This window comes from Apodemus sylvaticus, chromosome X (genome assembly GCF_947179515.1).
Source record: "Apodemus sylvaticus chromosome X, mApoSyl1.1, whole genome shotgun sequence".
NCBI lineage: Eukaryota > Metazoa > Chordata > Mammalia > Rodentia > Muridae > Apodemus > Apodemus sylvaticus.
Window position 1 is genome coordinate 34,475,579 of NC_067495.1, and position 26,413 is coordinate 34,501,991.

A 26,413-nucleotide genomic window follows, 5' to 3' on the forward strand; every position below is an offset into this window, starting at 1 on the left:
ATTCTCTCAGATGTGCGGTTTTCCCCATGAGGGAATAGTCTCTCTTTTAGATTTTAAAAGCAGTGCTATCCATTTCCATTCAAATCTTTCTTTATAAAAGCTATTTGTTACATTCACTCCATTTGCAGCACATTGAGCACAGGTAGTAAATCTTTTTGTTTGTCCTTTACAGTGCCTTGCATATAGAAGACATTCAGTCAATGGACTTTTCAGATGAAGACTGAAGCCGTATATCCAATGATTATTAATGATTTAAGTGAAGAAACTCTGACATCATATTTCTCATTTTTCTTTTTATAGGCAAGAGCTGTTTTGGCAAAAGTTGGCTATCCAGAGTTTATAATGAATGATACTTATGTTAATGAAGACCTCAAGGCAGTAAGTGCTAAATTTAATGTATTTTTTTTTTTTGGCAAGCTTTACTGGCCTGATGCCTATTAACTAACCTTAGTCCAAGCAATTAAACCTGGTGGTGCCAGAAAGTACCAACTTTTGATTAATTACTTGGCTATATAGGAGTTCGAGTTTGCCAGGCCTATCTTAAGATTTAGTGCAGATTCCAAATACAGGAAGTGTCAGAAAGCTGAGTGGACATCGTAAAGCAAATGGAAATAATTCACCAAATTGAGTATTTTACAATAACAGACATGTTCTAATGGTGAATGCGTTGTCGTTTTTTTTTTTTTTTATTTTCTTCATTCATATTAAGTGGATAGACATAAATGTGCCTGCTGAGAGTTAACTTCATTAAACTTTATGACTGTTTTGGCAAATTAAGTGCATATATGTGTGACTATAATTTATTATGCATTGGACTGTATATTGGCAGTAAGTTAGTGATGAGGAATGGTAATAATTCTTTTTTATTCTGGTGTTCTGTGATACATATTTTTATTATAGTCCTTTCTAATCACAACTACTGCCATTTCCTTTCCCATAAATAGTTCTGAAGACATTTCTTTCCTTCACAGAAAAGTGAGCCCTGATTTCATAGTTCACTGAACTTTTAAAGTATATGTATTTTATGTATATAGGTGTTTTATATGCATGTATTTCAGTGCTTTGCATGACTGCCTGGCACCACAGATGCCAGAAGAGGGTATTGTGTCCCGTAGAACTGGAGTTACAGATGATTAGAAGCTGTCCCATGTGGGTGCTGGGAATCAAACCCAGGTTGTCAGTGCTATTAAACATGGAGCCGTCTCTCCATCCCCAGAATTGTACTTTCTGTAAAAACTAGTCTTAGAATATTTTTAATAAGTATGACTCATAGGTCTAGCTTTTTGTTAAAATTGTGGTTTTTACATGTGGCCTATCTATAAACAGTCTTAGTTTTGTGGGTGACTATTAGCATTTTATAAGATACTACACATGAGATAAAGACTGAATTTTATACTTCCTACATTCCAGTCATGAAGAAGGTGTTAATTTTGCTGATTAAATTGAACACTATTTCTACTCACATTTTTTTCCACATGTCCGAGAGCAATTTCCTGCTTTTGAATAGGATTGATACTAGCTTTACTCTCAGATAGAAATAGTGTTTACGACATCTCAGGATTACTCTGGAAGAATGTTACCTCACATTCTGCTTGTACCATTAGATGACAATAGTTAAAGCACCATTAAGGGAACAAATAGTTTATACTATTTATTGCATATTAAAAACAAGAGTTGGTCAATCTATAGAGCAAGTTCCAGGACAACCAGGTTTTGGCAGTAAAGGAGTTGGAAAACAGACAGCTGGTTATAATGTAATAGAACAAGGAAACCATGCTCTAGCTCCAGTAAGCAGCAGAACTCAGCTTCTGGATTTGGAATCAAGAGTAGAAGACTACTGAGACAATTAATGATGGTGAGTATCTGGAGCTAAGACATTAGCAGTGATTAAGAAGAAACTACCATCACTGAGGTGAAATCTTCTGGGAAGTGTTTTCTGAGAGTAGAAAGAAGCAGTGTTGTAGAGATTGCCAAGGCTGTATCTCCTGCTACAGCTGGACTTGTTAACAAAGCAGAAAGAAGTTGGAGATCTGAAGAGCATTTTGACATCAGATATGGAAATCAGACATTCATCAGACATGAAGATGGAGATTTTGGAGTTTCTCCATGTGTTTTTTGGTCTTGCTTTTGTCCAGGATTTCCTTACTATGATGTTTTGGAATGATAATGTATATCCTGTGATTTTGGAGGTAGAGGTGAGTTTGGGGGCTTTGAATTCCCTGGACCAGGTCAGAGAAGAGGAAACTCTGCTAATAAAAGGGAATCTCCCATATTGTGCCAAGCCCAGACCTGTGTGGTTGTGGTGGACCACATCTTTAATTAGCAGAGTTTTCCCACAAGAATGGATCACTTTTGAAACTAAACACAATTAGTGAATCAGGCTTCTAATTTTTCTCCCCATAAACATAAAACTTCTGGTCCTGAAAAGCACCTAAGGCACATAACACGGGACAACAGTAGGATCACAAGGTGGTATGAGGTATTTGATAGCCACCATGGCATTTAAATATAGTTATCCATGTTTCTAGAGTATTAGTGGTTAATCCCTGTCTTAAATGCTTCTTCTGAACATGGAATCTTTTTTTTAAAGATTTATTTATTATATGTAAATACACTGTAGCTGACTTCAGACACTTCAGAAGAAGGAGTCAGATCTCGTTACAGATGGTTGTGGGCTACCATGTGGTTGCTGGGATTTGAACTTAGGACCTTTGGAAGAGCAGTCAGTGCTCTTAACCACTGAGCCATTTCTCCAGCTCCTGAGCAATGAATCTTAAGAGTTTGGGGTTAGGTACATCTCTGATGTCACTGAGGTCCAAGATTCCATGAGGCTCTGTTTCCATGCCGCTCTGTTACAGAGACATTTACAGGCAGCTGCCCTGCCCTGCGTTGAGCCTCTTCAAGCCTCTCTTAGCCGCAGTTACAAGATGAGCGAAACGAAGAGGGCAAGTTACAAATCTGGAGATGCCATGTGCCTGAGGAAGGCCCTTGTGAACAATGCTGGAGAGGAAAAGCGCACCCAGCTTCACATCCAAAAACTACAGAAAGCTCTCAACATCCGCTTCAAGGAGATCGAGAAGGAGAAAGTAACATTGAAGAAGTTTTTGGTGAAGCTTCACAAGACAACTGGGTATTTTCCTCAAAGCGAATTATGGTGATAGCTGCTACTGCAGGCAAAAGACTCATTCATCTCCAAGCTTCAAATCTACATTCCACCGAGTCTTTGCTCTCTCCATGTAACCAACGAAAGCAGTAGAAAAGCAACAGGAAGCCCAAAGTTGAGACCTTGAGGGCATAAATGGGGCGTCTTTGAACGAATTTTCCCCTATTTCTCCCACAATACAGCATTAAGATTTGACTTTTCTGTGTGATTCCATTTTTTATAGCTCAAAGTAGTAACATGCACTGTATACATTATTATTATTATTATTATTATAAGCTTTTGTTGAGACATAATTGTAAAGGCCATAAGCCAGGATCTGGTTTGGTAGTGCTTTTCTTTTTAATTTGTTTTTGTTTTGGTGTATGTGTGTGTGTGTGTGTGTGTGTGTGTGTGAGAGAGAGAGAGAGAGAGAGAGAGAGAGAGAGAGAGAGAGAGATTTGTGCCAGCACTTTGGAGGCTGATTCAGGAGAAATGTCACAAATTAGGGGCCAACCTAGTCTATATAGTGAGTTACAAGTTCAGCTCCCAGTGCCCAGGTCACAAGCTCATGGCGTCTATAACTCCAGCTCCAGGAGATACAATGACTCTGACTTTATACATGCACCCGCACTTGTATGTATATACCCATATGCACGTTCATACATGCACACACACATACATGTACACACACATACATGCACACACACACACACACACACACACACACACACACACACACACACACTCATTCACTCACCCTTAAGTAAAATTAAAATATTAGTCACAACAATAAATCTTAAAAAAAGCAAAAACCTTTTTTTTTTTTAAAGTGAAGCATAGCAACATATACTGATGGGTACAAAGCTAGTTAGCAAATGCCAGCACTCATTGTTTGAAACCACAATCCCTGAAGTACAGAAAGGTTCTATGCAAAGTCGCAGCCCTTGCATGTAAATGTTTCCATGGACATGGGTTTCTCTCTTGTTGCTGGTCACCATCATGTGTGGAACCACATACACATTGTGCTTGTTGCCCTCCAAATGAGTATGGGGTAGGATTTTGCAGATGCCCTCTGCATTTGCAAAGCAAGTTTATTTAGTTGTATACCAAATTGGATCCTTGACTTCAAGGCATTCACACATGGGCTTGTCAAAGGGAAGACATTTGTTTTTACAATTTTTTATTAGATATTTGCTTTATTTACATTTCAAAAGGTATCTCCTTTCCATGTTACCCCTCCAAAAATCCCCTGTGCCATTCCTCCTCCCTCTGCTTTCCTCTCCCCCCAATTTCCTGACTTGCATTCTCCTATTCACCAGTGGTCTCTCCTCTCGTTGATATCTGAAATGGTCATCTTCTGCTACATATGCAGCTGGAGCCATGGTCCCTCCATGCGTACTCTTTGGTTGATGGCTTAGTCCCTGGGAGCTCTGGGGGTACTGGTTGGTACTTATTATTGTTCATGCTGCAGGGCTGCAAACTTCTTTGGCTGCTTGGGTTCTATCTCTAGCTGCTCCATTGAGGACCTTATGATCATTCTATTGGCTGACTGTGAGCCATGGGCATTTTGATCAAAGTACCCACACTTTGGCCTTCCTTCTTCCTGAGCTTCATGTGGTCTGTGAGTTATATCTTGAGTATTCCGAGCTTTTGGACTAATATCCATTTATCAGTGAGTGCATACTGTGTGGGTTTTTTTTTTTTTTTTTTTTTGTGATTTAGTTACCTCACTCAGGATGATACTTTATAACTCCATCCATTTGCCTAAGAATTTCATTAATTTATTGTTTTTAATAGCTGAGTAGTACTCCATTGTGTAAATGTACTACATTTTCTGTATCCATTTCTCTGTTGAGGGACATCTGGGTTCTTTCCAGCTTCTGGCTATTATAAACAAGATTGCTATGAACATAGTGGAGCATGTTTCCTTATTACATGTTGGAGCATCTTCTGGGTATATGCCCAGGAGTGGTATAGCTGGATCCTCAGGTAGTGCTATGTCCAATTTTCTGAGGCCACACCAAACTGATTTCCAGAGTGGTTTTACCAGCTTACAATCCCACTAGCAATGGAGGAGTGTTCCTCTTTCTCCACATCCTCTTCAGCAATTGCTATCCCCTGAGTTTTTGATCTTAGCCATTCTAAATGGTTTAAGATGAAATTTCAGGGTTGTTTTGATTTGCATTTCCCTGATGATTGAGGATGTTGAACATTTCTTTAGGTGTTTTTCAGCCAGTGGGTATTCCTCAGTTGAGAATTCTTTGTTTAGCTCTGTACCCCATTTTTAAAATAGGGTATTTGGTTCTCTAGAGTCTAATTTCTTGAGTTCTTTGTATATCTTGGATATTAGCCCTCTGTCAGATGTAGGATTGGTAAAGATCTTTTCCCAATCTGTTGGTTGCTGTTTTGTCCTATTGACAGTGCCCTTTGCCTTACAGAAGCTTTGCAATTTTATGAGGTCCCATTTGTTGATTCTTTACCTTAGAGCATAAGCTATTGGTGTTCTATTCAGGAAATTTTTGCCTGTGCCCATGTGCTCCAGCTTCTTCCCCACTTTTGTTTTGCTCCAGGTTTTTCCCCACTATTTGATTCAGTGTATCTGGTTTTCTGTGGATGTCCGTTATCCAGTTGGACTTGAACTTTGTACAGGGATATAAGAATGGATCTATTTGCATCCTTCTACGTGTTGATTGCCAGTTGACCCAGCACCATTTGTTGACAATGCTGTCTTTTTTCCACTGGATGGTTTTAGCTCCTTTGTCAAAGATCAAGTGACCATAGGTGTGTGGATTCATTTCTGGGAATTCAATACTATTCCATTGATCTACTTGCCTGTCTCTGTAAAAATACCATACATTTTTTATCACTATTGCTCTGTAGTACAGTTTGAGGTCAGGGATGGTGATTCCACCACAGTTCTTTTATTTTTGAGAATAGTTTTCACTAACCTGGGTTTTTGTTATTCCAGATAAATTTGGAAATTGCTCTTTCTAACTCTATGAAGAATTGAGTTGGAATTTTGATGGGGATTATATCTGTAGATTGAATCTGTAGATTGCTTTAGGCAAGATGGACATTTTTACTATATTAACCGTGCCAATCCACGAGCATGGGAGATATTTCCATTTTCTGAGATCTTCTTCAATTTCTTTCTTCAGAGACTTAAAAGTTCTTGTCATACAAATCTTTCACTTCCTTGGTTAGAGTCACATCAAGGTATTTTATATTATTTGTGACTATTGTGAAGGGTGTCATTTCCCTAATTTCTTTCTCAGCCTCTATATACTTTGAGTATATTAAGGCTACTGATTTGTTTGAGTTAATTATATATCCAGCCACATTGTTGAAGTTGTTTATCAGGTTTAGGAGTTCTCTGGTGGAGTTTTTGGGGTCACTTAAGTATACAATCATATCATCTGCAAATAGTGATATTCCAACTTCTTCCTTTCCAATTTGTATCCCTTTGACTTCTTTTTGTTATCTAATTCCTCTGTCTAGGACTTCTAGTACTATAATGAATAGGTAGGGAGAGAGTTCACAGCCTTTTCTAGTCCCTGATTTTAGTGGGATTGGTTCAAGTTTCTCTCCATTTAGTCTGATGTTGACTACTGGTTTGCTGTACATTGCTTTTACTATGTTTAGGTATGGGCCTTGAATTCCCGATCTATCTAAGACTTTTATTGTGAAGAGGTATTGAATTTTGTCAAGTACTTTCTCAGCATCTAATAAAATGATCATGTGTCTTTTCTTTGAGTTTGTTTGTTTATATACTAGATTACATTGATGGATTTCCATACATTGAACCATCCCTACATCCCTGGGATGAAGCCCACTTGATCATGGTGGATGATCATTTTGATGTGTTCTTGGATTCGGTTGGCAAGAATTTTATTGAGTATTTTTGCACCGTTATTCATAAGGGCAATTAGTCTAAAGTTCTCTTTCTTTGTCAGGTCTTTGTGTGGTTTAGGTATCAGAGTAATTGTGGCTTCATAAAACAAGCTGGATAGTGTTCCTTCTGTTTCTATTTTGTGGAATACTTTGAAGAATATTGGTGTTAAGTCTTCTTTGAAGGTCTGGTAGAACTCTGCATTGAACCCATCTGGTCCTGGGATTTTTTTTTTTTTTTTTTTTTGGTTGGGTTACTATTAATGACAGCTTCTATTTCTTTAGGGGTTATGGGATTGTTTAGATCATTTATCTGATCCTGATTTAAATTTGGTACTTGGTATCCTTCTAGAAAATTGTCCATTTCATCTAGATTTTCCACTTTTGTTGAGTATAGCCTTTTTTAGTAGGATCTGATGATTTTTTTTTTTTTTGATTTCCTCAGTCTTCCTTTTCATTTCTAATTTTGTTGATTTGGATACAGTCTCTGTACTCTACGGTCAGTTTGACTAAGGGTTTGTTTATCTCGTTGGTTTTTTCAAAGAACCAGTTCCTGGTTTGGTTGATTCTTTGTATAGTTTTTTGTTTGTTTGCTTGTTTCTTGGTTGATTCCAGCCGTGAGTTTGATTATTTTCTGCCCTCTAATTCTATTGAGTATTTTTGCTTCTTTTTGTTCTATAACTTTCAGGTGTGCTGTCAAGTTGCCAGTGTAAGCTATCTCCAGTTCCTTTTTGGAGGCACTTAGAGATATGAGTTCTCCTCTTAGCACTGCTTTCATTGTGTCCCATAAATTTGAGTATGTTGTACTTTCATTGTCATTAAATTCTAAAAAGTCTTTTATTTATTTATTTATTTATTTATTTATTTATTTATTCCTTGACCAAGTTATTAGTAGAGCATTGTTCAGTTTCCATATGTATGTGTGTTTTGTGTTGTTTTTGTTGGAATTTAAGACCAGCACATGGGATTATTTCAATCTTCTTGTATCCGGTGAGGCCTGTTTTATCAGCAATTATATGGTCAATTTTGGAGAAAGTACCATGGGGTGATGAAAAGAAGGTGTATATTCTTTTGCTTTAGGATGAAATGTTCTATAACTATCTGTTAGTTCCAGTTGGTTCATTAGTTCTGTTTTACCGTGTTTCTGTTTAGTTTCTATTTCTATGATCTACCATTGCTGATAGTGGGGTGTTGAAGTCTCCCACTATTAATGTCTGGGTGCAATGTGTGGTTGGAGCTTTAGCAAAGTTTCTTTTATGAATTCGGGTGCCCTTACATTTGGAGCATAGAATTTCATAATTGAGAGATGATCTTGGTAGATTTTTCCTTTGATGAGTATGATGATCATCAATTTTATTTAATGCCAGAATGGCCACTGCAGCTTGTTTCTTGGTACCATTTACTTGGAAAATGTTTTCAACATTTTACTCTAAAGTAGTGTTTGTCTTTGTCACTGAGGTGTGTTTCCTGCATGCAGCAAAATGTTGGGTCCTGTATACTTCCTGTTATTTTGTTGTTAGAAGTGGAATTATTTTTGTGTGGTTATGTTCTTTTGGGTTTGTTGAAAGATTACCTTCTTGCTTTTTGTAGGGTGTAGTTTCCCTTCTAGTGTTGGTATTTTCCATCTATTATCCTTTGTAAATCTGGCTTTGTAGAAAGATATTGTGGCTGGGCGGTGGTGGTACACGCCTGTAATCCCAGTACTCTGGGAGGCAGAGGCAGGTGGATTTCTGAGTTCAAGGCCAGCCTGGTCTACAAAGTGAGTTCCGGGATAGCCAGGGCTATACAGAGAAACCATATCTCGAAAAACCCAAATCCAAAAAAAAAAAAAAAAAAAAAAAGATATTGTGTAAATTTGATTTCATCATGGAATATCTTATTTTCTCTGTCTATGGTAATTGAGAGTTTTTCTGGGTATAGTAGCCTGGGCTGGCATTTATGTTCTCTTAGGGTGTGTATGACATCTGCCCAGGATCTTCTAGCTTTCATAGTTTCTGATGAGAAGTCTGGTGTAATTCTGATCGGCCTGCCTTTCTATGTTACTTAACATTTTACCCTTATTCCTTTTAATATTCTTTCTTTGTTCTGTGAATTTGGTGTTTTGATTATTATGTGACAGGAAGAATTCCTTTTCTGGTCCAGTCTATTTGGAGTTCCTAGGCTTCTTATATGTTCCTGGGCATCTCTTTTCTTTAGGTTAGGGAAGTTTTCTTCTATAAATTGGTTGAAGATATTTACTGGTCCTTTAGGCTGGGAATCTTTGCTCTTGTCTATACCTATTATCCTTATGTTTGGTCTTCTCCTTTTGTCCTGGATTTCCTGGATGTTTTCAGTTAGGAGATTTTTTTTCCATTTTCTTTGACTATTGATTGTGTCTATGTTTTCTATGGTATCTTCTGCACCTGAGATTCTTTCTTCTATCTCTTGTATTCTGTTGGTGATTCTTGCATTTATGACTCCTGATCCTTTCCCTAGGTTTTCTAACCCGAGGGCTGTCTCCTTTTGTTATTTCTTTATTGTTTCTATTTCCATTTTTAAATCTTTTATGGTTTCATTCATTTACTTTGCCTGTTTGTGTTTTCCTGTAATTCTTTAAGGGATTTTTGTGTTTCCTCTTTAAGGCATTCTACCTGCTTACATGTGTTTTCCTGTATTTCTTTCTTTTTTCGGCTTCTTCCTTTCCAGTTTGTACCCATTTGACTTCTTTTTGTTGTCTAATTGCTCTGGCTAGGACTTCGAGTACTATATTGAATAGGTAGGGAGAGAGTGGGCAGCCTTTTCTAGTCACTGCTTTTAGTGGGATTGTTTCAAGTTTCTCTCCATTTAGTTTGATGTTGGCTACTGGTTTGCTTGTATATTGCTCTTACTATGTTTAGGTATGGGCCTTGAATTCCTGATCTGTCTAAGACTTTTATCATGAAGAGGTGTTGGATTTTTTCACATGGTTTTCAGCATCTAATGAAATGACCATTTGGATTTTTCTTTGAGTTTGTTTATATAGTGGATTATGTTGATGGATTTCCTTATATTGAACCATCCCTGCATCTCTGGAATGAAGCCTACTTGATCATGGTGGATGATCATTTTGAAGTGTTCTGCAATTTAGTTGGCAAATTTTTTATCAAATATTTTTGGATCAATATTCGTAAGGGAATTTGATCTGAAGTTCTTTGTAGAGTCTTTTGTGGTTTAGGTAACAGATTAATTGTGGCTGCGTAGAATGAATTGGGTAGTGTTTCTTCTGTTTCTATTTTGTGGAATAGTTCAGAGAGTATTGGTATTAGGTCTCCTTTGAAGGTCTGATAGAACTCAGCACTGAACCCCTCTGGTCCTGGGCTTTTTTTGTTTTTGTTTTTTGTTTTTTGTTTTTTGTTATTTTGGTTGCGAAACTATTAATGACTGTTTCTATTTCATTAGAGGTTATGGGATTTTTTAGATTGTTTATCTGATCCTGATTTAACTTTTGTACCTGGTATCTGTTTTGGAAATTTTCCATTTCATCCAGATTTTCCAGTTTTGTTGAGTAAAGGCTTTTGTAGTAGGATCTGGTGATTTTTTGATTTTCGTTGATTTTTGTTGTTATGTCTCCCTTTTCATTTCTGACTTTGTTAATTTGGGTACTGTCCCTGTGCCCCCTGGCTAGTCTGGCTAAGGGTTTATCTATCTTGTTGATTTTCTCAAAGAATCAGCTCCTAGATTGGTTGATTACTTGTGTAGTTTTTTTTTTTTTTGTTGTTGTTGTTTCTACATGGTTGATTTCAGCCCTGAGTTTGATTATTTCCTACCATCTACTCCTCTTGGGTGTGTTTGCTTCTTTATGTTGTAGAGTTTTCAAATGTGCTGTCACACTGCTCATGTATGCTCTCTGCAGTTTCTTTTTTTCCATTTTTAAAAATTTTATTTTATTTATTGAATATAATCTTCATTAACATTTCCAATGGTAAAACCTTAACTTATTTCCCCCTCCCCCAAAACCCCCAACTCTCCTTCCACCCCCTGTCTCCAAGTATATGCCCCTTCACCTGACCCACTCCCACCTCCCACCCCTCAATTTCCCTTTGTTGGGGCATCTGTTGAGCCTTCACCTGGACAAGGACCACTCCTACCACTGATGCCCAACAAGGCATTCCTCTGCCACATTTTTGGCTGGAACCATGTGTACCCCTTGGTTGATGGTTCAGTCCCTGGTAGTTCTGGGGCATCTGGGTGGCCAAAATTATTGTTCTTCCCATGGGGCTGTAAACCCCTTCAGCTGCTCTGGACCACCCTCCAGCTCCTCCATTGGGGACCCCATGCCCGGACCAATGGTTGGCTGCTGTCATCTGCCTCTGTATGTGTAAGTCTCTGGCAGGGCCCCTCCGGAGACAACCATGCCATGTTCCTTTTGGTATACACTTCTTGTCTTCCATAGTCGTTTCTGAGTTTGATGACTGTTTATAGGATGAATCCCCAAGTAGGGCAGTCTCTGGGTGGCCTTTCCTTCAGTCTCTGCTCTACACTTTGTCTCCTTTATTGCTCCTGTGAGTATTTTGTTCCCTTTTTCAGAGGAACCAAAGCACCCTCAATTCAATAACATGTTTATTTTGAGCTTTTGGGATAACATATACTTATCAGTGAGTGCATACCTTGTGCGTTCTTTTGTGATTGAGTTACCTCTCTCAGGATGACACTTTCTAGTTCCATCCATTTGCCTAAGAATTTCATGAATTCATTGTTTTTGATAGCTGAATAGTACTCCATTGTGTATATATATACCATAGTTTCTGTGTCCATTCCTCTGTTGAAGGACATCTAGATTCTTTATAGCTTCTGGCTATTATAAATACGGCAGCTATGAACATAGTGGAACATGTGTCCTTATTACATGTAGGAGCATTTTCTGGGTATGTGCCCAGGAGTGGTATAGCTGGGTCCACAGGTAGTACTATGTCTAATTTTCTGAGGAATCACCAAACTGATTTCCAGAGTGATTGTACCAGCCTGCAATCCCACCAGGAATGGAGAAGTGTTCCTCTTTCTCTACATCCTCTCCATCTGTTGTCCACTGAGTTTTCATCTTATCCATTCTAAGATAAATTTCAGGGTTGTTTTGATTTTCATTTCCCTGATAACTAAGGATACTGAACATTTCTTTAGGTGTTTTAGAGCCATTCTTCCTCTGTTGAGAATTCCCTGTTTAGCTCTGTACCCCATTTTTTTATTTATTGAAAAGGGAAGTAAAAACACTTTATGATAAAATTAAAGATTTACATGGAAAATATTTCAGATAAACAAGTTAAAATCGACAGTTTTCATGGAAAATTAAAGAGTTAGGTGGTAGACATGTAAAATATTGCTAAATTAATTGAAATATTGGATAGAAACATTTTATGATAGAATTGAAGATTTACATGAAAAATATTTCTGATAAAACTGCAGAAAAATGTATAAAAACATGATAGAATTGAAGATTATCATGGAAAATTTTATGTAGATATAATAATGGTAGGCATAAAGGTATTCCTATGTTGATTGAAAGTGGAATTATAAACATTTTCTGATAAACTTGAAGATTTATATGGAAAATATTTCTGATAAAATTGAAGAAATATATAGAAAAAAACATGTTAACATTAAAGATTTTCATGGAAATTATACAGATAAAATGATAGGCATAAAGATAATTCTAACTTGATTGAAGGTGGAATTATAAACATTTTCAGATAACATTGAAAATTTACATGGAAAATATTTCTGGTAAAATTCAAGAAATATATAGACAAACATTAAAATTGACTATTTTGTGGAGAATTTTACATATAAAATGGTAGATATAAAACTCTATAAATTAATTGAAGGTGGAATTAGAAACATTTGTGATAAAATCAAAGACTTACATTGAAAACATTTCTAATGAGTTGAAGATTATCATGAAAAATAATGTAGATAAAATGGTAGATATAAAAATTACTAAATTAATTAAAAGGGGAATTACAACTATTTTCTGATAAAATTGAAGATTTACATGAGAACTGTTTCGTTAGTCTATGGCTTTTTATTGGGGAGTTGAGTCCATTGTTGTTAAGAGATATTAAGGAATAGTGATTGTTGCTTCCTGTTATTTTTGAAGTTATTTTTATATTTGTGTGGGTATCTTCTTTTGGGTTTATTGGAAGAAGATTACTTTCTTACTTTTTCTGGGGTGTAGTTTCCCTCCTTGTGTTGGCGTCTTCCATTTATTATCCTTTGTAGGGCTGGATTTGTGGACATATGTTGTGTAAATTTGGTTTTATCATAGAATATCTTGGTTTTTCCATCTATGATGACTGAGAGTTTTGCTGGGTATAGTAGCCTGGGCTGGCATTTGTGATCTCTTAGGGTCTGAATGAGGTCTGCCCAGGATCTTCTAGCTTTTATCATCTCTGGTGAGAAGTCTGGTGTGATTCTGATAGATCTGCCTTTATAAGTAACTTGACCCTTTCCCTTACTGCTTTTAATATTCTTTCTTTGTTTAGTGAATTTGGTGTTTTGATTATTATGTGCTGGGAGGTCTTTCTGTTCTTGTTCAGTCTGTTTGGAGTTCTGTAGGCTTCTTGTATATTCATGGGCATCTCTCTCTTTAGGTTAGGGAAGTTTTCTTCCATAATTTTATTGAAGATATTTGCTGGCCCTTTAAGTTGTAAATCTTCACTCTCATCTATGCCTATAATCCTTAGGTTTGGTCTTCTCATTGTGTCCTGGATTTCCTGGATATTTTGAGTTACCAGCTTTATGCACTTTACATTTTCTTTGACTGTTGAGTCAATGTTTTCTATGGTATCTTGAGCACCTGAAGTTCTTTCTTCTATCTCTTGTATTCTTTTGTTGATGCTTGCATCTATGACTCCTGGATTCTTTCTAAGGTTTTCTATCTCCAGAGATGTCTCACTTTGTGATTTCTCTATTGTTTCTATTTCCACTTTTAGATCCTGGATGGTTTTGTTCAGTTCCTTCACTTGATTTTGTTTTCCTGTAATTCTTTAAAGGATTTTTGTGTTTCTTCTTTAATGACTTCTGCATGTTGACCCATGATCTTTTGTATTTCTTTAAGGGATTTCTGTGTTTCCTCTTTAAGGGCTTTTACCTGTTGACAGATGTTCTCCTGTATTTCTTTTTTTTTTTTTTTTGCAGTTGTTTTTTTAAATTTTTTTTTATTTATTAAAAAGGGAAGTAAAAACACTTTATGATAAAATTAAAGATTTACATGGAAAATATTTCAGATAAACACGTTAAAATTGACAATTTTCATGGAAAATTTAGGAGTAAAGTAGTAAGCATGTAAAACATTGCTAAATCAATTGAAATATGGGACAGAAACATTTTATGATAAAATTGAAGTTTTACGTGGAAAATATTTCTGATAAAATCATTGAAAAATGTAGAAAAACATGTTAGAATTGAAGAGTATCAGGGAAAATTTTATATAGATATAATAATGGTAGGCATAAAAGTATTTCTAAGTTGATTGAACGTGGAATTATAAACATTTTCTGATAAACTGGAAGATCTAAATGGAAGAAACATGTTAAAATTAAAGATTTTCATAGAAATTATACAGATAAAATGATAGGCATAAAGATAATTCTAAGTTGATTAAAGGTGGAATTATAAACATTTTCAGATACCATTGAAGATTTACATGGAAAATATTTTGGTAAAATTCAAGAAATATATGGACAAACATGTTAAAATTGAATATTTCGTGGATAATTTTACATAAAAATGGTTGATGTAAAAATTCTTTCTTTTTAAAATTTTCTATATTCTTTGTTTATATTCCAAATACTTTCCCCTTTCCCAGTTCCCCCCTCCCCATCAATCTCATAAGCCCGCTTTTCTCTGCCCATTTCCCAATCACCCCCCCCTCCCATTTCTCTGTCCTGGTACTCCCCTACAATGCTAAATCAAGTCTTTTCAGAACCAGGGCCCTCTCCTTCCTTCTTCTTGGGTATCATTTGATATGCTAATTGTGTCTTGAGAATTCAGAGCTTCTCAGTTAATTAATATCAATTTATTAGTGATTGCATTCCATGTATATTCTTTTGTGATTGGGTTACCTCACTTAGGATGGTATTTTCCAGTTCCAACCATTTGCCTAAGAATTTCATGAATTCATTGGTTTTAATTGCTGAGTAGTATTCCATTGTGTAAATATTCCACGTTTTCTGTATCCATTCCTCCATTGAGGGACAGCTGGGTTCTTTCCTGCTTCTGGCTATTATAAATAAGGCTGCTATGAACATAGTGGAGCATGTGTCCTTACTGTATGCCGGGGAATCCTCTGGGTATATGCCCAGGAGGGGTATAGCAGGGTCCTCCGAAAGTGTCATGTCCAGTTTTCTGAGGAACTGCCAGACTGATTTCCAGAGTGGTTGTACCATCTTGCAATCCCACCAGCAGTGGGGGAGTGTTCCGCTTTCTCCACATCCTTGCCAAAACATGCTGTCTCCTGAGTTTTTAAACTTAGCCATTCTGACTGGTGTGAGGTGAAATCTCAGGGTTGTTTTGATTTGCATTTCCCTAATGATTAATGATGTTGAACATTTTTTTAAGGTGCTTCTCAGCCGTCTGAAGTTCTTCAGGTGAAAATTCTTTGTTTAGCTCTGTACCCCATTTTTACTAGGGTTATTTGGTTCTCTGGGGTCTAACTTCTTGAGTTCTTTGTATATATTGGATATTAGCCCTCTGTCAGATTTAGGGTTGGTGAAGATCCTTTCTCAATTTGTTGGTTGCCATTTTGTCCTTTTGACAATGTCCTTTGCCTTACAGAAACTTTGTAATTTTATGAGGTCCCATTTGGCAATTCTTGATCTTAGAGCATAAGCTATTGGTGTTCTGTTCAGGAACTCTTCCCCTGTGCCCATGTCCTCAGGAGTCATCCCCAGTTTCTTTTCTATTAGTTTCAGTGTGTCAGGTTTTATGTGGAGGTCCTTGATCCACTTGCAGTTGAGCTTAGTACAAGGAGATAAGAATGGATCGATTTGCATTCTTCTGCATGCTGACCTCCAATTGAACCAGCACCATTTGTTGAAAAGGCTATCTTTTTTCCACTGGATGTTTTCAGCTCCTTTGTTGAAGATCAAGTGACCATAGGGGTGTAGGTTCATCCCTGGGTCTTCATACCTATTCTATTGATCCACTTGCCTATCATTGTACCAATACCATGCAGTTTTTTATCACTATTGCTCTGTAGTAATGTTTGAGGTCTGGGATACTGATTTTCCCCAGAAGTTCTTTTACTGTTGAGAAGAGTTTTAGCTATCCTTGTTTTTTTTTGTTATCCCAGATGAATTTGAGAATTGCTCTTTCTAACTCTATGAAGAACTGAGTTGGGATTTTGATGGAGATCACATTGAATCTGTAGATTGCTTTTGGCAAGATGGCCATTTTAACTATATTAATCCTGCCAATCCACAAGCATGGCAGATTTTTCCATTTTCTCAGGTCTTCTTTGATTTCCTTCTTCAGGGACATGAAGTTCTTGTCATATAGATCTTTCACTTGTTTGGTGAGAGTCACACCCGATACTTTATATTGTTTGTGGCTATTGTGAAGGGTGTCATTTCCCTAACTTCTTTCTCAGCCTGCTTATCCTTTGAGTATAGGAAGGCTACTGATTTGCTTGAGTTGATTTTGTAACCAGCCACTTTGCTGAAGTTATCAGCTCTAGGATTTCTCTGTTGGAGTTTTTTTGTGTCACTTAAGTAGACTATCATATCATCTGCAAATAGTGATAGTTTGATTTCTTCCTTTCCAATTTGTATCCTTTTGACCTCCTTATGTTGTCTAATTGCTGTAGCTAGGACTTCAAGAACTATTTTTGAAAGATATGGGGAGTGCGGGCAGCCTTGTCTAGTCCCTGATTTTAGTGGGATTGCTTCAAGTTTCTCTCCATTTAGTTTGTTGTTGGCTACCGGTTTGCTGTATATTGCTTTTACTATGTTTAGGTATGGGCCTTGAATTCCTGTTCTTTCCAAGATTTTTAGCATGAAAGGATACTGAATTCTGTCAAATGCTTTTTCAGCATCTAATGAAATGACCATGCGGATTTTTTCTTTGAGTTTATTTATGTAGTGGATAGCAATGATGGATTTTCCTATATTGAACCATCCCGGCAACCCTGGGATGAAGCCTACTTGATCATGGTGGATGATCGATCGTTTTGATGTGTTCTTGGATTTGGAGGGCAAGAGTTTTATTGAGTATTTTTGTATCAATATTCATAAGGGAAATTGGCCTGAAGTTCCCTATCTTTGTTAGATCTATGTGTGGTTTTGATATCAGCATAATCGTGGCTTCGTAGAATGAGTTGGGTAGTGTTCCTTCTGTTTCTATTTGGTGGAATAGTTTGAAGAGTATTGGTGTTAGGTCTTCTTTGAAGGTCTGATAGAATTCTGCACTGAAACCATCTGGTCCTATGCTTTTTTTGGTTGGAAGGCTTTCTATGACCCCTTCTATTTCTTTAGGGGTTATGGGACTGTTTAGATGATCTATTTAATCCTGATTTAATTTTGGTATTTGGTATCTGTCTAAGAAATTGACCAGATTCTCCAGTTGTGTTGAGTATAGGCTTTTGTGGTGAGATCTGATGATTTTTTGAATTTCCTCAGTTTTTGTTGTTACATCTCCCTTTTCATTTCTAATTTCATTAATTTGGATACTGTCTCTGTGCCCTTTGGTTAGTCTGGTTAAGGGTTTATATATACCTTGGTTTTTCAAAAACCAGCTCCTGGTTTTGTTGATTCTTTGTATGGTTCTCTTTGTTTCTACTTGATTGATTTCAGCCCTGAGTTTGATGATTTCCTGTCTTCTTCTCCTGGGTGAATTAGCTTCTTTTTGTTCCAGGCCTTTCAGTTGTACCGTTAAGCTTCTAGTGTATGCTCTTTCCAGTTTCTCTTTGGAGGCACTCAGGGCTATGAGTTTTCCTCTTAGCACTGCGTTCATTGTGTCCCATAGATTTGGGTATGTTGTGCCTTCATTTTCGTTAAATTCTAAGTGATTTTTGTGTTTCCTCTTTAAGGGCTTTTACCTGTTGACCAATGTTCTCCTGTATTTCTTTAAGGGAGGTATTTAAGTCTTTCTTGAAGCCCTCTATCAGTATCATGAGATACAATTTTAATTCCAACTCTTGCTTTTCCTGTGTTTTGGGCTATCTGGGAGTTTCTGTGGTGGGAGAACTCAGGAGTTTCTGTGGTGGGAGAACTCGGTTCTAATGTTGTCATGTGGCCTTGGTTTCTGTTGATATGGTTCTTGTGCTTGCCTTTTTTCTGGTGTTAGTTGGTTTTGTTGTCACTGGCTGGAGTTTATTCCTCTTGTGTGTCTGTAATCCTGTGTCCTTACTCCTACTCTGAGCTCAAAAGTGAAAGCACTGCTGGGAGATCCCTCTATCCTGGTGGGCTGTGCACAGAAAGCTGTCTAGTTTCCTGGCTCCCTTGTGCAAATGGAAGCAGAAAGATTTCGGTCGCAGCTGTTCCACTGATCAGTGAAGGCTGTAGAGTCTCCCAGCTCTCTGGTGCAAATGGTGGTGGGTGGGATGACTTCTATCCCAGCTGCTCCACTGATCTCATGCTGCGTGTGCTCCTAGCTGGTCCCCTCCAGAGAAAATGTGGAGATCTCACCTTTGTGCTCAGAAGTGAAAGTGCTGATGGGAGTTCACTCTCTCCTGGCAGGCTATGCACAGAAAGCTGTGGAGTTTCCTGGCTCCCTGGTGCAAATGCAGTTTCTTTTTTTGTGGCACTCAGAGCTATGAGTTTTCTTTCCTCTTAGCACTGCTTTCATTGTGTCCCACAAATTTGTGTATCTTGTGGCTTCATTTTCATTAGATTCTAAAATGTCTTTTATTTCTTTATTTCTTCCTTGACCAAGTTATCATTGAGCAGAACATTGTTCAACTTCCATGTTTATGTGGGTTTTCTCTTGTTCTTGTTGCTATTGAAGACCAGTCTTAATCCATAATGATCTGATAAGAGGCATGAGATTATTTCAATCTTTCTTTATCTGCTAAAGTCTGTTTTGTGACCAAGTATATGGTCAGTTTTGGAGAAGGTTCCATGAGGTGCTGAGAAGGTATATTCTTTTGATTTAGGATGAAATATTCTATAGATATCTGTCAAATCCATTTGGTCCATAACTTCTGTTAGCTTCACTGTGTCTCTGTTTATTTTGAGTTTCCCTGACCTGTCCATTGGTGAGAGTAGGGTGTTGAGTTCCCCCACAATTATTGTGTGAGGTGCAATGTGTGCTTTGTGCTTTAGCAAAATTTCTTTTATGAATGTGGTTGCCCTTGCATTTGGAGCATAGATGTTCCGAATTGAAAGGTCTTCTTGGTAGATTTTTCTTTTGATTAGTTTGAAGTGTCCTTCCTTATCTTTTTTGATAACTTTTGGTTGAAAGTCAATTTTATTCAATATTAGAATGGTACTCCAGGTTGTTTCTTGGTACCATTTGCTTGGAAAATTGTTTTCCATCTCTTTGCTCTGTGGAAGTGTTTGTCTTTGATATTGAGATGCTTTTCTTGTTTCCAGCAAAATGCTGGATCCTGTTTATCTATCCAGTCTGTTAGTCTATGTGTTTTTATTGCAGAATTGAGCACATTGATGGTAAGAGATATTAAGGAATAGTGATTGTTGTTTCCTATTATTTTTGATGTTATTTTTTGTTTGTGTGATTATCTTATTTTGGGTTCATTGAGAGATTACTTTCTTGCTTTTTCTAGGTTGTAGTTTCCCTCCTTATGTTGGCATTTTTCATCTATTATCCTTTGTAGGTCTGGGTTTGTGGAAAGATATTGTGTAAATTTGATTTTGTCATGGAATATCTTGTTTTCTCCATCTATGGTAATTGAGAGTTTTGTTGGGTATAGTAGCTGGGTTGGCATTTGTGTTCTCAGGGTCTATATGATATCTGCCCAGGATTTTCTAGCTTTCATAGACTCTGATGAGATGGTGTAATTCTGATAGGTCTGCCTTTATATGCTACTTGACATTTTTCCATTACTGCTTTTAATATTTTTTCCTAGTTTAGTACATTTGGTGTTTTGATTATTATGTGACAGGAGGAGTTTCTTTTCTGTTCCAGTCTATTTGGAGTTCCTAGGCTTCTTGTATATTCCTGGGCATCTCTTTCTTTAGGATAGGGAAGAGCTGGGAATCTTTGCTCTCTTCTATACATATTATCCTTAGATTTGTTCTTCTTGTGTCCTGGATTTCCTGGATGTTTTAGGTTAGGAGCTTTTTTCATTTTATATTTTCTTTGACTGTTGTGTCTATGTTTTCTATGGTATCTTCTGCACCCATGATTTTTCTTCTATTTCTTGTATTCTGTTGTTGATTCTTATATCTATGACTCCTGATCCTTTTTCCTAGGTTTTCTAGCCTCACGGTTGTCTCCCCTTGTGATTTCTTTATTGTTTTTATTTCCATTTTTAGATCCTGGATGGTTTTGTTCAATTCCTTCACCTGTTTGGTTTTCTTTTACTGTAATTCTTTAAATGATTTTTGTGTTTCTTCTTTAAGCTGTTCTACTTGTTTACCTGTATTCTCCTGTATTTCTTTAAGGGAGTTATTTATGTCTTTAAAGTTTTCTACAATCATCATGAGATGTGTTTTTAAATCAGAGTCTTGCTTTTCTGTTGTGTTGGGATAACCAGGGCTCACAATGGTGGGAGAACTGGGTTCTGATGATGCCAAGTAGCCTTGGTTTCTGTTGCTTGTATTGTTGTGCTTGCCTTTTGCTATCTGGTTATCTCTGGCGTTATCTGGTCTTGCTGTCTTTGACAGTGGCCTGTCTATGCTGCAAGCCTGTGTGTCAATATTCCTAGGAGACCAGTTCTCTCTGGGAGGAATTTAGGTATGGAGAGCTGTGGTAGCTTTGTGCTCACAGGTGTGTATTCAGTTTTGGGAGACCAGCTCTCTCTTAGTGGTATTTGTATATGTAGCTCTGTGGCCTTGGATCAGCAGACAGAAATCAGAAGCCTCCTGTCCCAGGCAACCCCTGGGTTTCTGTGTCCTGAAGGTTCCTGGCAGGTTCCTCTGAGCAGCAGGGGTGTTCTTACCTGCATTCACAGGCCTGTCCACACTCCTAGGAGGCTAGCTATCTCCCTTTGCCACCTTGATATGAAGCCCTGTGGCAGAGGATCATCTCCAGCTGCATACAGAAACTGGAAGGCTTCCATCCCAGGCTTCCCCTGGGTTCCAGTGTTTGAGGGTTCCAGACAGGTTCCTCTGAACAGCAGGGTTTTTTTTTTTACCTGCATTCACACACCTGTCTGCACTCCTGAGTGACTAGCTCTCTCCCAGTGCCACGTGGGTATGGAGCCCTGTTGCAGAGGATTGTCTCCAGCCACAGACAGAAACTGGATGCTAGCATGCAGGTTTTAATCTATGTATATATTATCTATGTATCTATCTTTATTCATCCATTTTAAAAAAATATAATAAGATCTAACAAAAACTATCACATTGGGTTAGAATAAGACAAACAGAAAGAAAGAGTCCAAGAGAAAATACAGAAATTTGTGACCCACTCATTCAGGAATCCCATAACAACACTAAACTAGAAACTATAATGTAAGTATGTATGACCTGGTACAGACCATGCAGACGCTGTGCATGCTGCTTCAGTCTTTTTAATATATCTAGGCTTTGCTCATGTTGGTTTAGAGGACCTTGTTCTCTTGGTGTTCTCCATCCCCCCCCTACAGTCTTTCTGCCTCTTCTTTCATGAGGTTCCACAAATTCTGAGTTGAGTAATTTGTGAAGAAGGTATTGTATGAATTTAAAAACACCTACTTGACCCAATGTCTGGCCCATAGTAGGTTTCCTATAAAAAGTAATCTTATGGGGGCTGGCAGAGAGCTCAGTGTTCAGGATCACTGGTTACTCTTTCAGAGGATTGTGTTCTGTGAGCTGCATCTCTAGCTTTAGGGGATTTGGCATCCTCTTCTGGCTTTTTCTGGCACGAGCATACACATATATTCATACATGTAGGCCAACCACTCATACATATAACATTTTTAAAAGATAGTCCTGTGGGTCAAAATGAGAACTGTCTCAACTAAGTATAGTATCTCTAAGCTACAAAGTACTCTAGGAGGAGATCCAGGAGACTTACCTGGATGATTATGTGTCACTGGTAAATATTACAAGTAAAAGTATGGGAGGGTGGTGGTTATGAGCATGAACCTAGGAATCAGAATGCTTAGAGTTAAACTCTCAGGTTTTTACTTATTACCTGTGGGACCTGACACAGTTTATGTATCTTTTCTGTGCCTCAATTTCATCATCTGCAAAATGAATGATAGTAATCTCGACTATACAGGATTTTCATAAGGATTAAATCAAATGTTCAGAGCCTGCACTGGCACATAAACACAAACATATGCATTAGCTATGACATGTTCAATTTGCAGTTATCATAGTGGTAAGTTTTTTTTCTTGTTGTTCGTTTGTTTTTGGTCTGGAAAAGTGAAAGTCATCATGAATTAATGCATGCAGTATCCAGGTCCCTCAAATTGATTTAAAAGGCTATATAGATGGAACTGGCCCAAGCCTTAATCCAATCAGGCAGCATTCAGAGCTTGCTCGAAATCCTTAGTTGATCAGGTTTTGTTGGCAGCCTGCTGCTGTCCAAATTGAGAGTCCCAGATTTAAGGCTTCGCCGAGCACAGTATCTTATTTGAAAAGAAACCAGATATCAAACAGTATACACTTCTCCAGGGTCTCGAGTGTAGCCCCCAGCTACCAAGATTTTTTTTAAGCACTTTTGTGAAGAAATAGTTTGCATCTGACTTATTACCAAAACAGATTGAAATTATGCCCATGCATTTCTACCACTTTAAAAAGCCAATAGTGAACAAAATCTAAATACATTTGTGTCCAGAAACTGATAGAGAAAAATGAATAAATCCAACCAGAAAAGAGTGTAAGAGATGGTGCAATTGTAAATCATGTCACTGAGGTTAATAGAAAAATGACTGAACTATCCTGGGTATACAGTAGGACTGTGTTTTCAGTTTTAATAAACATGCAGATAAGGACTACTAGAGAGCCTATGTGCAATTCATGCTAGTATAAGCTCTGAGCGTAAGGAGCTATTAGAAATGAAATGCAGCTTGCTCAGTCTGACCCAGGTGAAGATATGATTCATCAGGCAATAATATAAAAGGAAAGAGGAGAGCGATTGATGGATTAGAGGGAGGTCAGGGAGAAAAGGTGCAAATTGTAGTTGAGCTCATATGAAGATAAGAAGAAATGAAAAGAGTTGAGAGGTGAATGTGAAAAAGATTCAGAGAATATCATTTCCCCTCTGAGAATGACAAGGTAAATTGAGATACTGCCATGTGTTTCTGAACAACAGTTCTGCAGTCTTTGTTAAGAGCAAGAAGAAATGAACTACCCTTCATTTGAAATGACATCAGTATGAAGATGAAGGGAAGTTTCAACAAGTGGTCAAATTAGTCTTACAAAGTATATATTCCATTTCATTAATGCTTAATGTAAGTAGACTGAAAAGTAAGTTTTTACCAATTTTGAAAAGAGCTAAATAATATACACTGGGTATTTCAATCAGAGGAAATAGGTTGGAAGGTGGTGGGGGGAAGGAAAGTTGAGGTAAACAAGACATTAGTAACTCATTGTTTTTCTCTGTTCTAGCCATGTTTCTGGCATAGTCTATCTCTGTCTCTGTCTCTGTCTCTCTGTCGCTGTCTCTGTCTCTCTCTCTCTCTCTCTCTCTCTCTCTCTCTCTCTCTCTCTCACACACACACACACACACAGGAGAGCTAAGAATAGGCACAGAACATGGAATAACATGGTATCCTCAACCTTCTAGCCAGGCCTCGTTATCTCTCACACAGTAGCTTTTATCTGCAGTGTGGTACTGGCAAAAGCTGATAAAGTACTGCTTTCCCACCCTAGTACAGAGTCAGGACATGTGTTGAGGACATTACTGTGTGTTGGCTGAGGCTCTCGGTCATCATTACATAGCTACTTATGGGGAATTTCTGTTATATATGTGGATGGCTAACATTTTGAAGCACACCCCTGTATGTATACATATATGTTTATACCCATGTGTATGTGTGTATATGTGTGAGAGAGAGACACATATACAGAAAGACAGAGACACAGAGACAGATACTTCTCATCCAGTTCACATGAATACATCTATCTTTTATTTTGATCCATTATTTAAATAAGGGAAATATAAATTCAAAATATAGACTCGATTAAGCATTCAGAAATTTCTTTGGGTACCAAATCATACAGATACTTGGACATATCTCTGACCATCGTTAAGTAGATTTGAGTTAAATGGAAGAACTCTGCTTCTGTTGGCATAGTCAGTGTCTCATAAACATAGCCTTACTTTTCTACAAACAAACAAACAAACAAAACAAAATCCCAACCAACCTACCAACCAACCAACCAAACAAACAAACAAACAAAAAACCCTGAACGCACTTCCTTGTTCTCCTTGTATTGCATATCCTTCACCTAAGTTGAGTAGTGGAGGAGAAGGAAATGATAACTTTATTCTTCTACTTAATTGGTAGAAATTAGTACTTTGCATCTAGGGTAGCAGCATCTCCCAGAAGAGGAATCCAGGATCCATTCTAACAATCTGAGTAATGGTTCCAAAAGAATGACATGAGAACCCTAACTAGTTCCACAAAGGTTACTTAGTTGAAAGTTCAAAATGGAATTGATTGAAAGTCATTATCAACTTGAATTGATGTTCTTTAGTAACTAAAAGGGCAAGAGGCTTTTGACCTAATTTGTCCCTTTGTAGAGCTTTAAAAAGTTCAGAGTATTTGTGAATATTCACTTTTGCTTCTGTCTGTATAACAAACAAAAGTTTTTAAAAGGTTACCGAACTTCCAAGGTTTTTCTCATCAATATGCAGTATGAGAAAATTTAAAGCATCAAAGTATCAGGGGATAGAAAATTTTGGAGGCAGAGGAAAAGAAATAAAACCACCCACAATATTGGTACTTCAATATAATTCTCCTGTTAAAGTCCATTGTTACTTTGTTTTTCTATAGGTGTTATTTGTGTTAACACATAATTTATGCTTTTCCTTTACAGTTAACATGTTGGGCTTTTAACAGCTCTACAGTATCACACTGAGAAAGATGCTCACTCCCTGCTTCCATATAAGCATCTATTCCTACCTTCTCTTTTGTTGTTCTCTTTGTTGAATCACTGAGAGTTCCTATTTGAATAAAAAAGAATAACACTAAATTAGGAGACAAATGGTTTAGAATGTGTAGCTTTATCTGATTCCACACTCTCTAATTTCTGCCTATCAGATGATGATACCAATGATGGTTCACTCTCTATACTTGAACAACAACAACAACAACAATAACCAAGAGGTGTTCTTGTGAATTGTTTAACACCATTCCTTGGGGTAGCTCAATTTAAGCCAGTTTAATAAATTATAAATGTTCTCAATTTAGTAATTAAAACAATATAAGAGTGTTATTTGGAAGATAGGCAAACTAAGCTTTCAAGTCCCAGTCATCCCATCTCAGCCTCGCAAGTGCTGTGATTATAGGTGCATGCCACTACATGCTCAGGAAGTTTGGGATGGTTCTCTCTCCATAGCCTGTGAACCAATTTAGACGTCAGCTTTTGATTTTATAGGTGTAACAGGAATGTACTGAAGTTAGCAAACTCAGTAAAAAACTGACTCCAGGGGCTGGAGAGATGGCTCAGAGGTTAAGAGCAGTGGCTATCTCTCCAAAAGACCTGGGTTCAATTCCCAGCACCCACATGACAGCTCACAACTGTCTGTAATTGCACTTCTAGGGGATCTGATGCCCTCTGTGTGCACCAGGCAGAACATCAGTGTAAATAAAAGTGAAGAAATAATTTAAAACATTAAAAATTGACTTCACTGATATGACAAAAATTGATAATGTATTCAAAGGGTAATCTAAATCAAGAAGATATCTGAATTTTCTTTTCTTTTTTTAAAAAAATTATTATTATGTGTAAGTACACTGTAACTGTCTTCAAAACACCAGAAGAGGGCGTCAGATGTCATTTCGGATGGTTGTGAGCCATCATGTGGTTGCTGGGATTTGAACTCAGGCCCTTCAGAAGAGCAGTCAGTGCTCTTAACCACTGAGCTATCCCTCCAGCCCCCTGAATTTTCTATTATAATCATATTTTGAAGGTCCTGAACATATCCTTTAGCTCTATGGCCTAGAGATGTCTTCGGTTTGCTAATTAAAATGGCTTCCTAAAATATGTTTTCTGTTCTTATTTTAGACTAAGAGAAATCCTCCATCTTAAAAAAGAACCAATACTGATATTTCTATCATAAAGCATTTTTAATATCATATGTAAAATAGGATAA

The 26,413-nt window shown here is 37.4% G+C and overlaps 1 protein-coding gene across 1 annotated transcript in view; it reads left to right on the top strand.

Annotated features, from left to right (window-relative positions):
* Phex (phosphate regulating endopeptidase X-linked) overlaps positions 1-26,413 on the top strand; it is a 240,178-nt gene that overhangs the window by 138,746 nt on the left and 75,019 nt on the right. Inside the window, exon 12 of the mRNA XM_052170209.1 lies at positions 301-378. Within this exon, the coding sequence (XP_052026169.1) occupies positions 301-378 (78 nt within the window). The remainder of the gene's footprint in view (positions 1-300; positions 379-26,413) is intronic.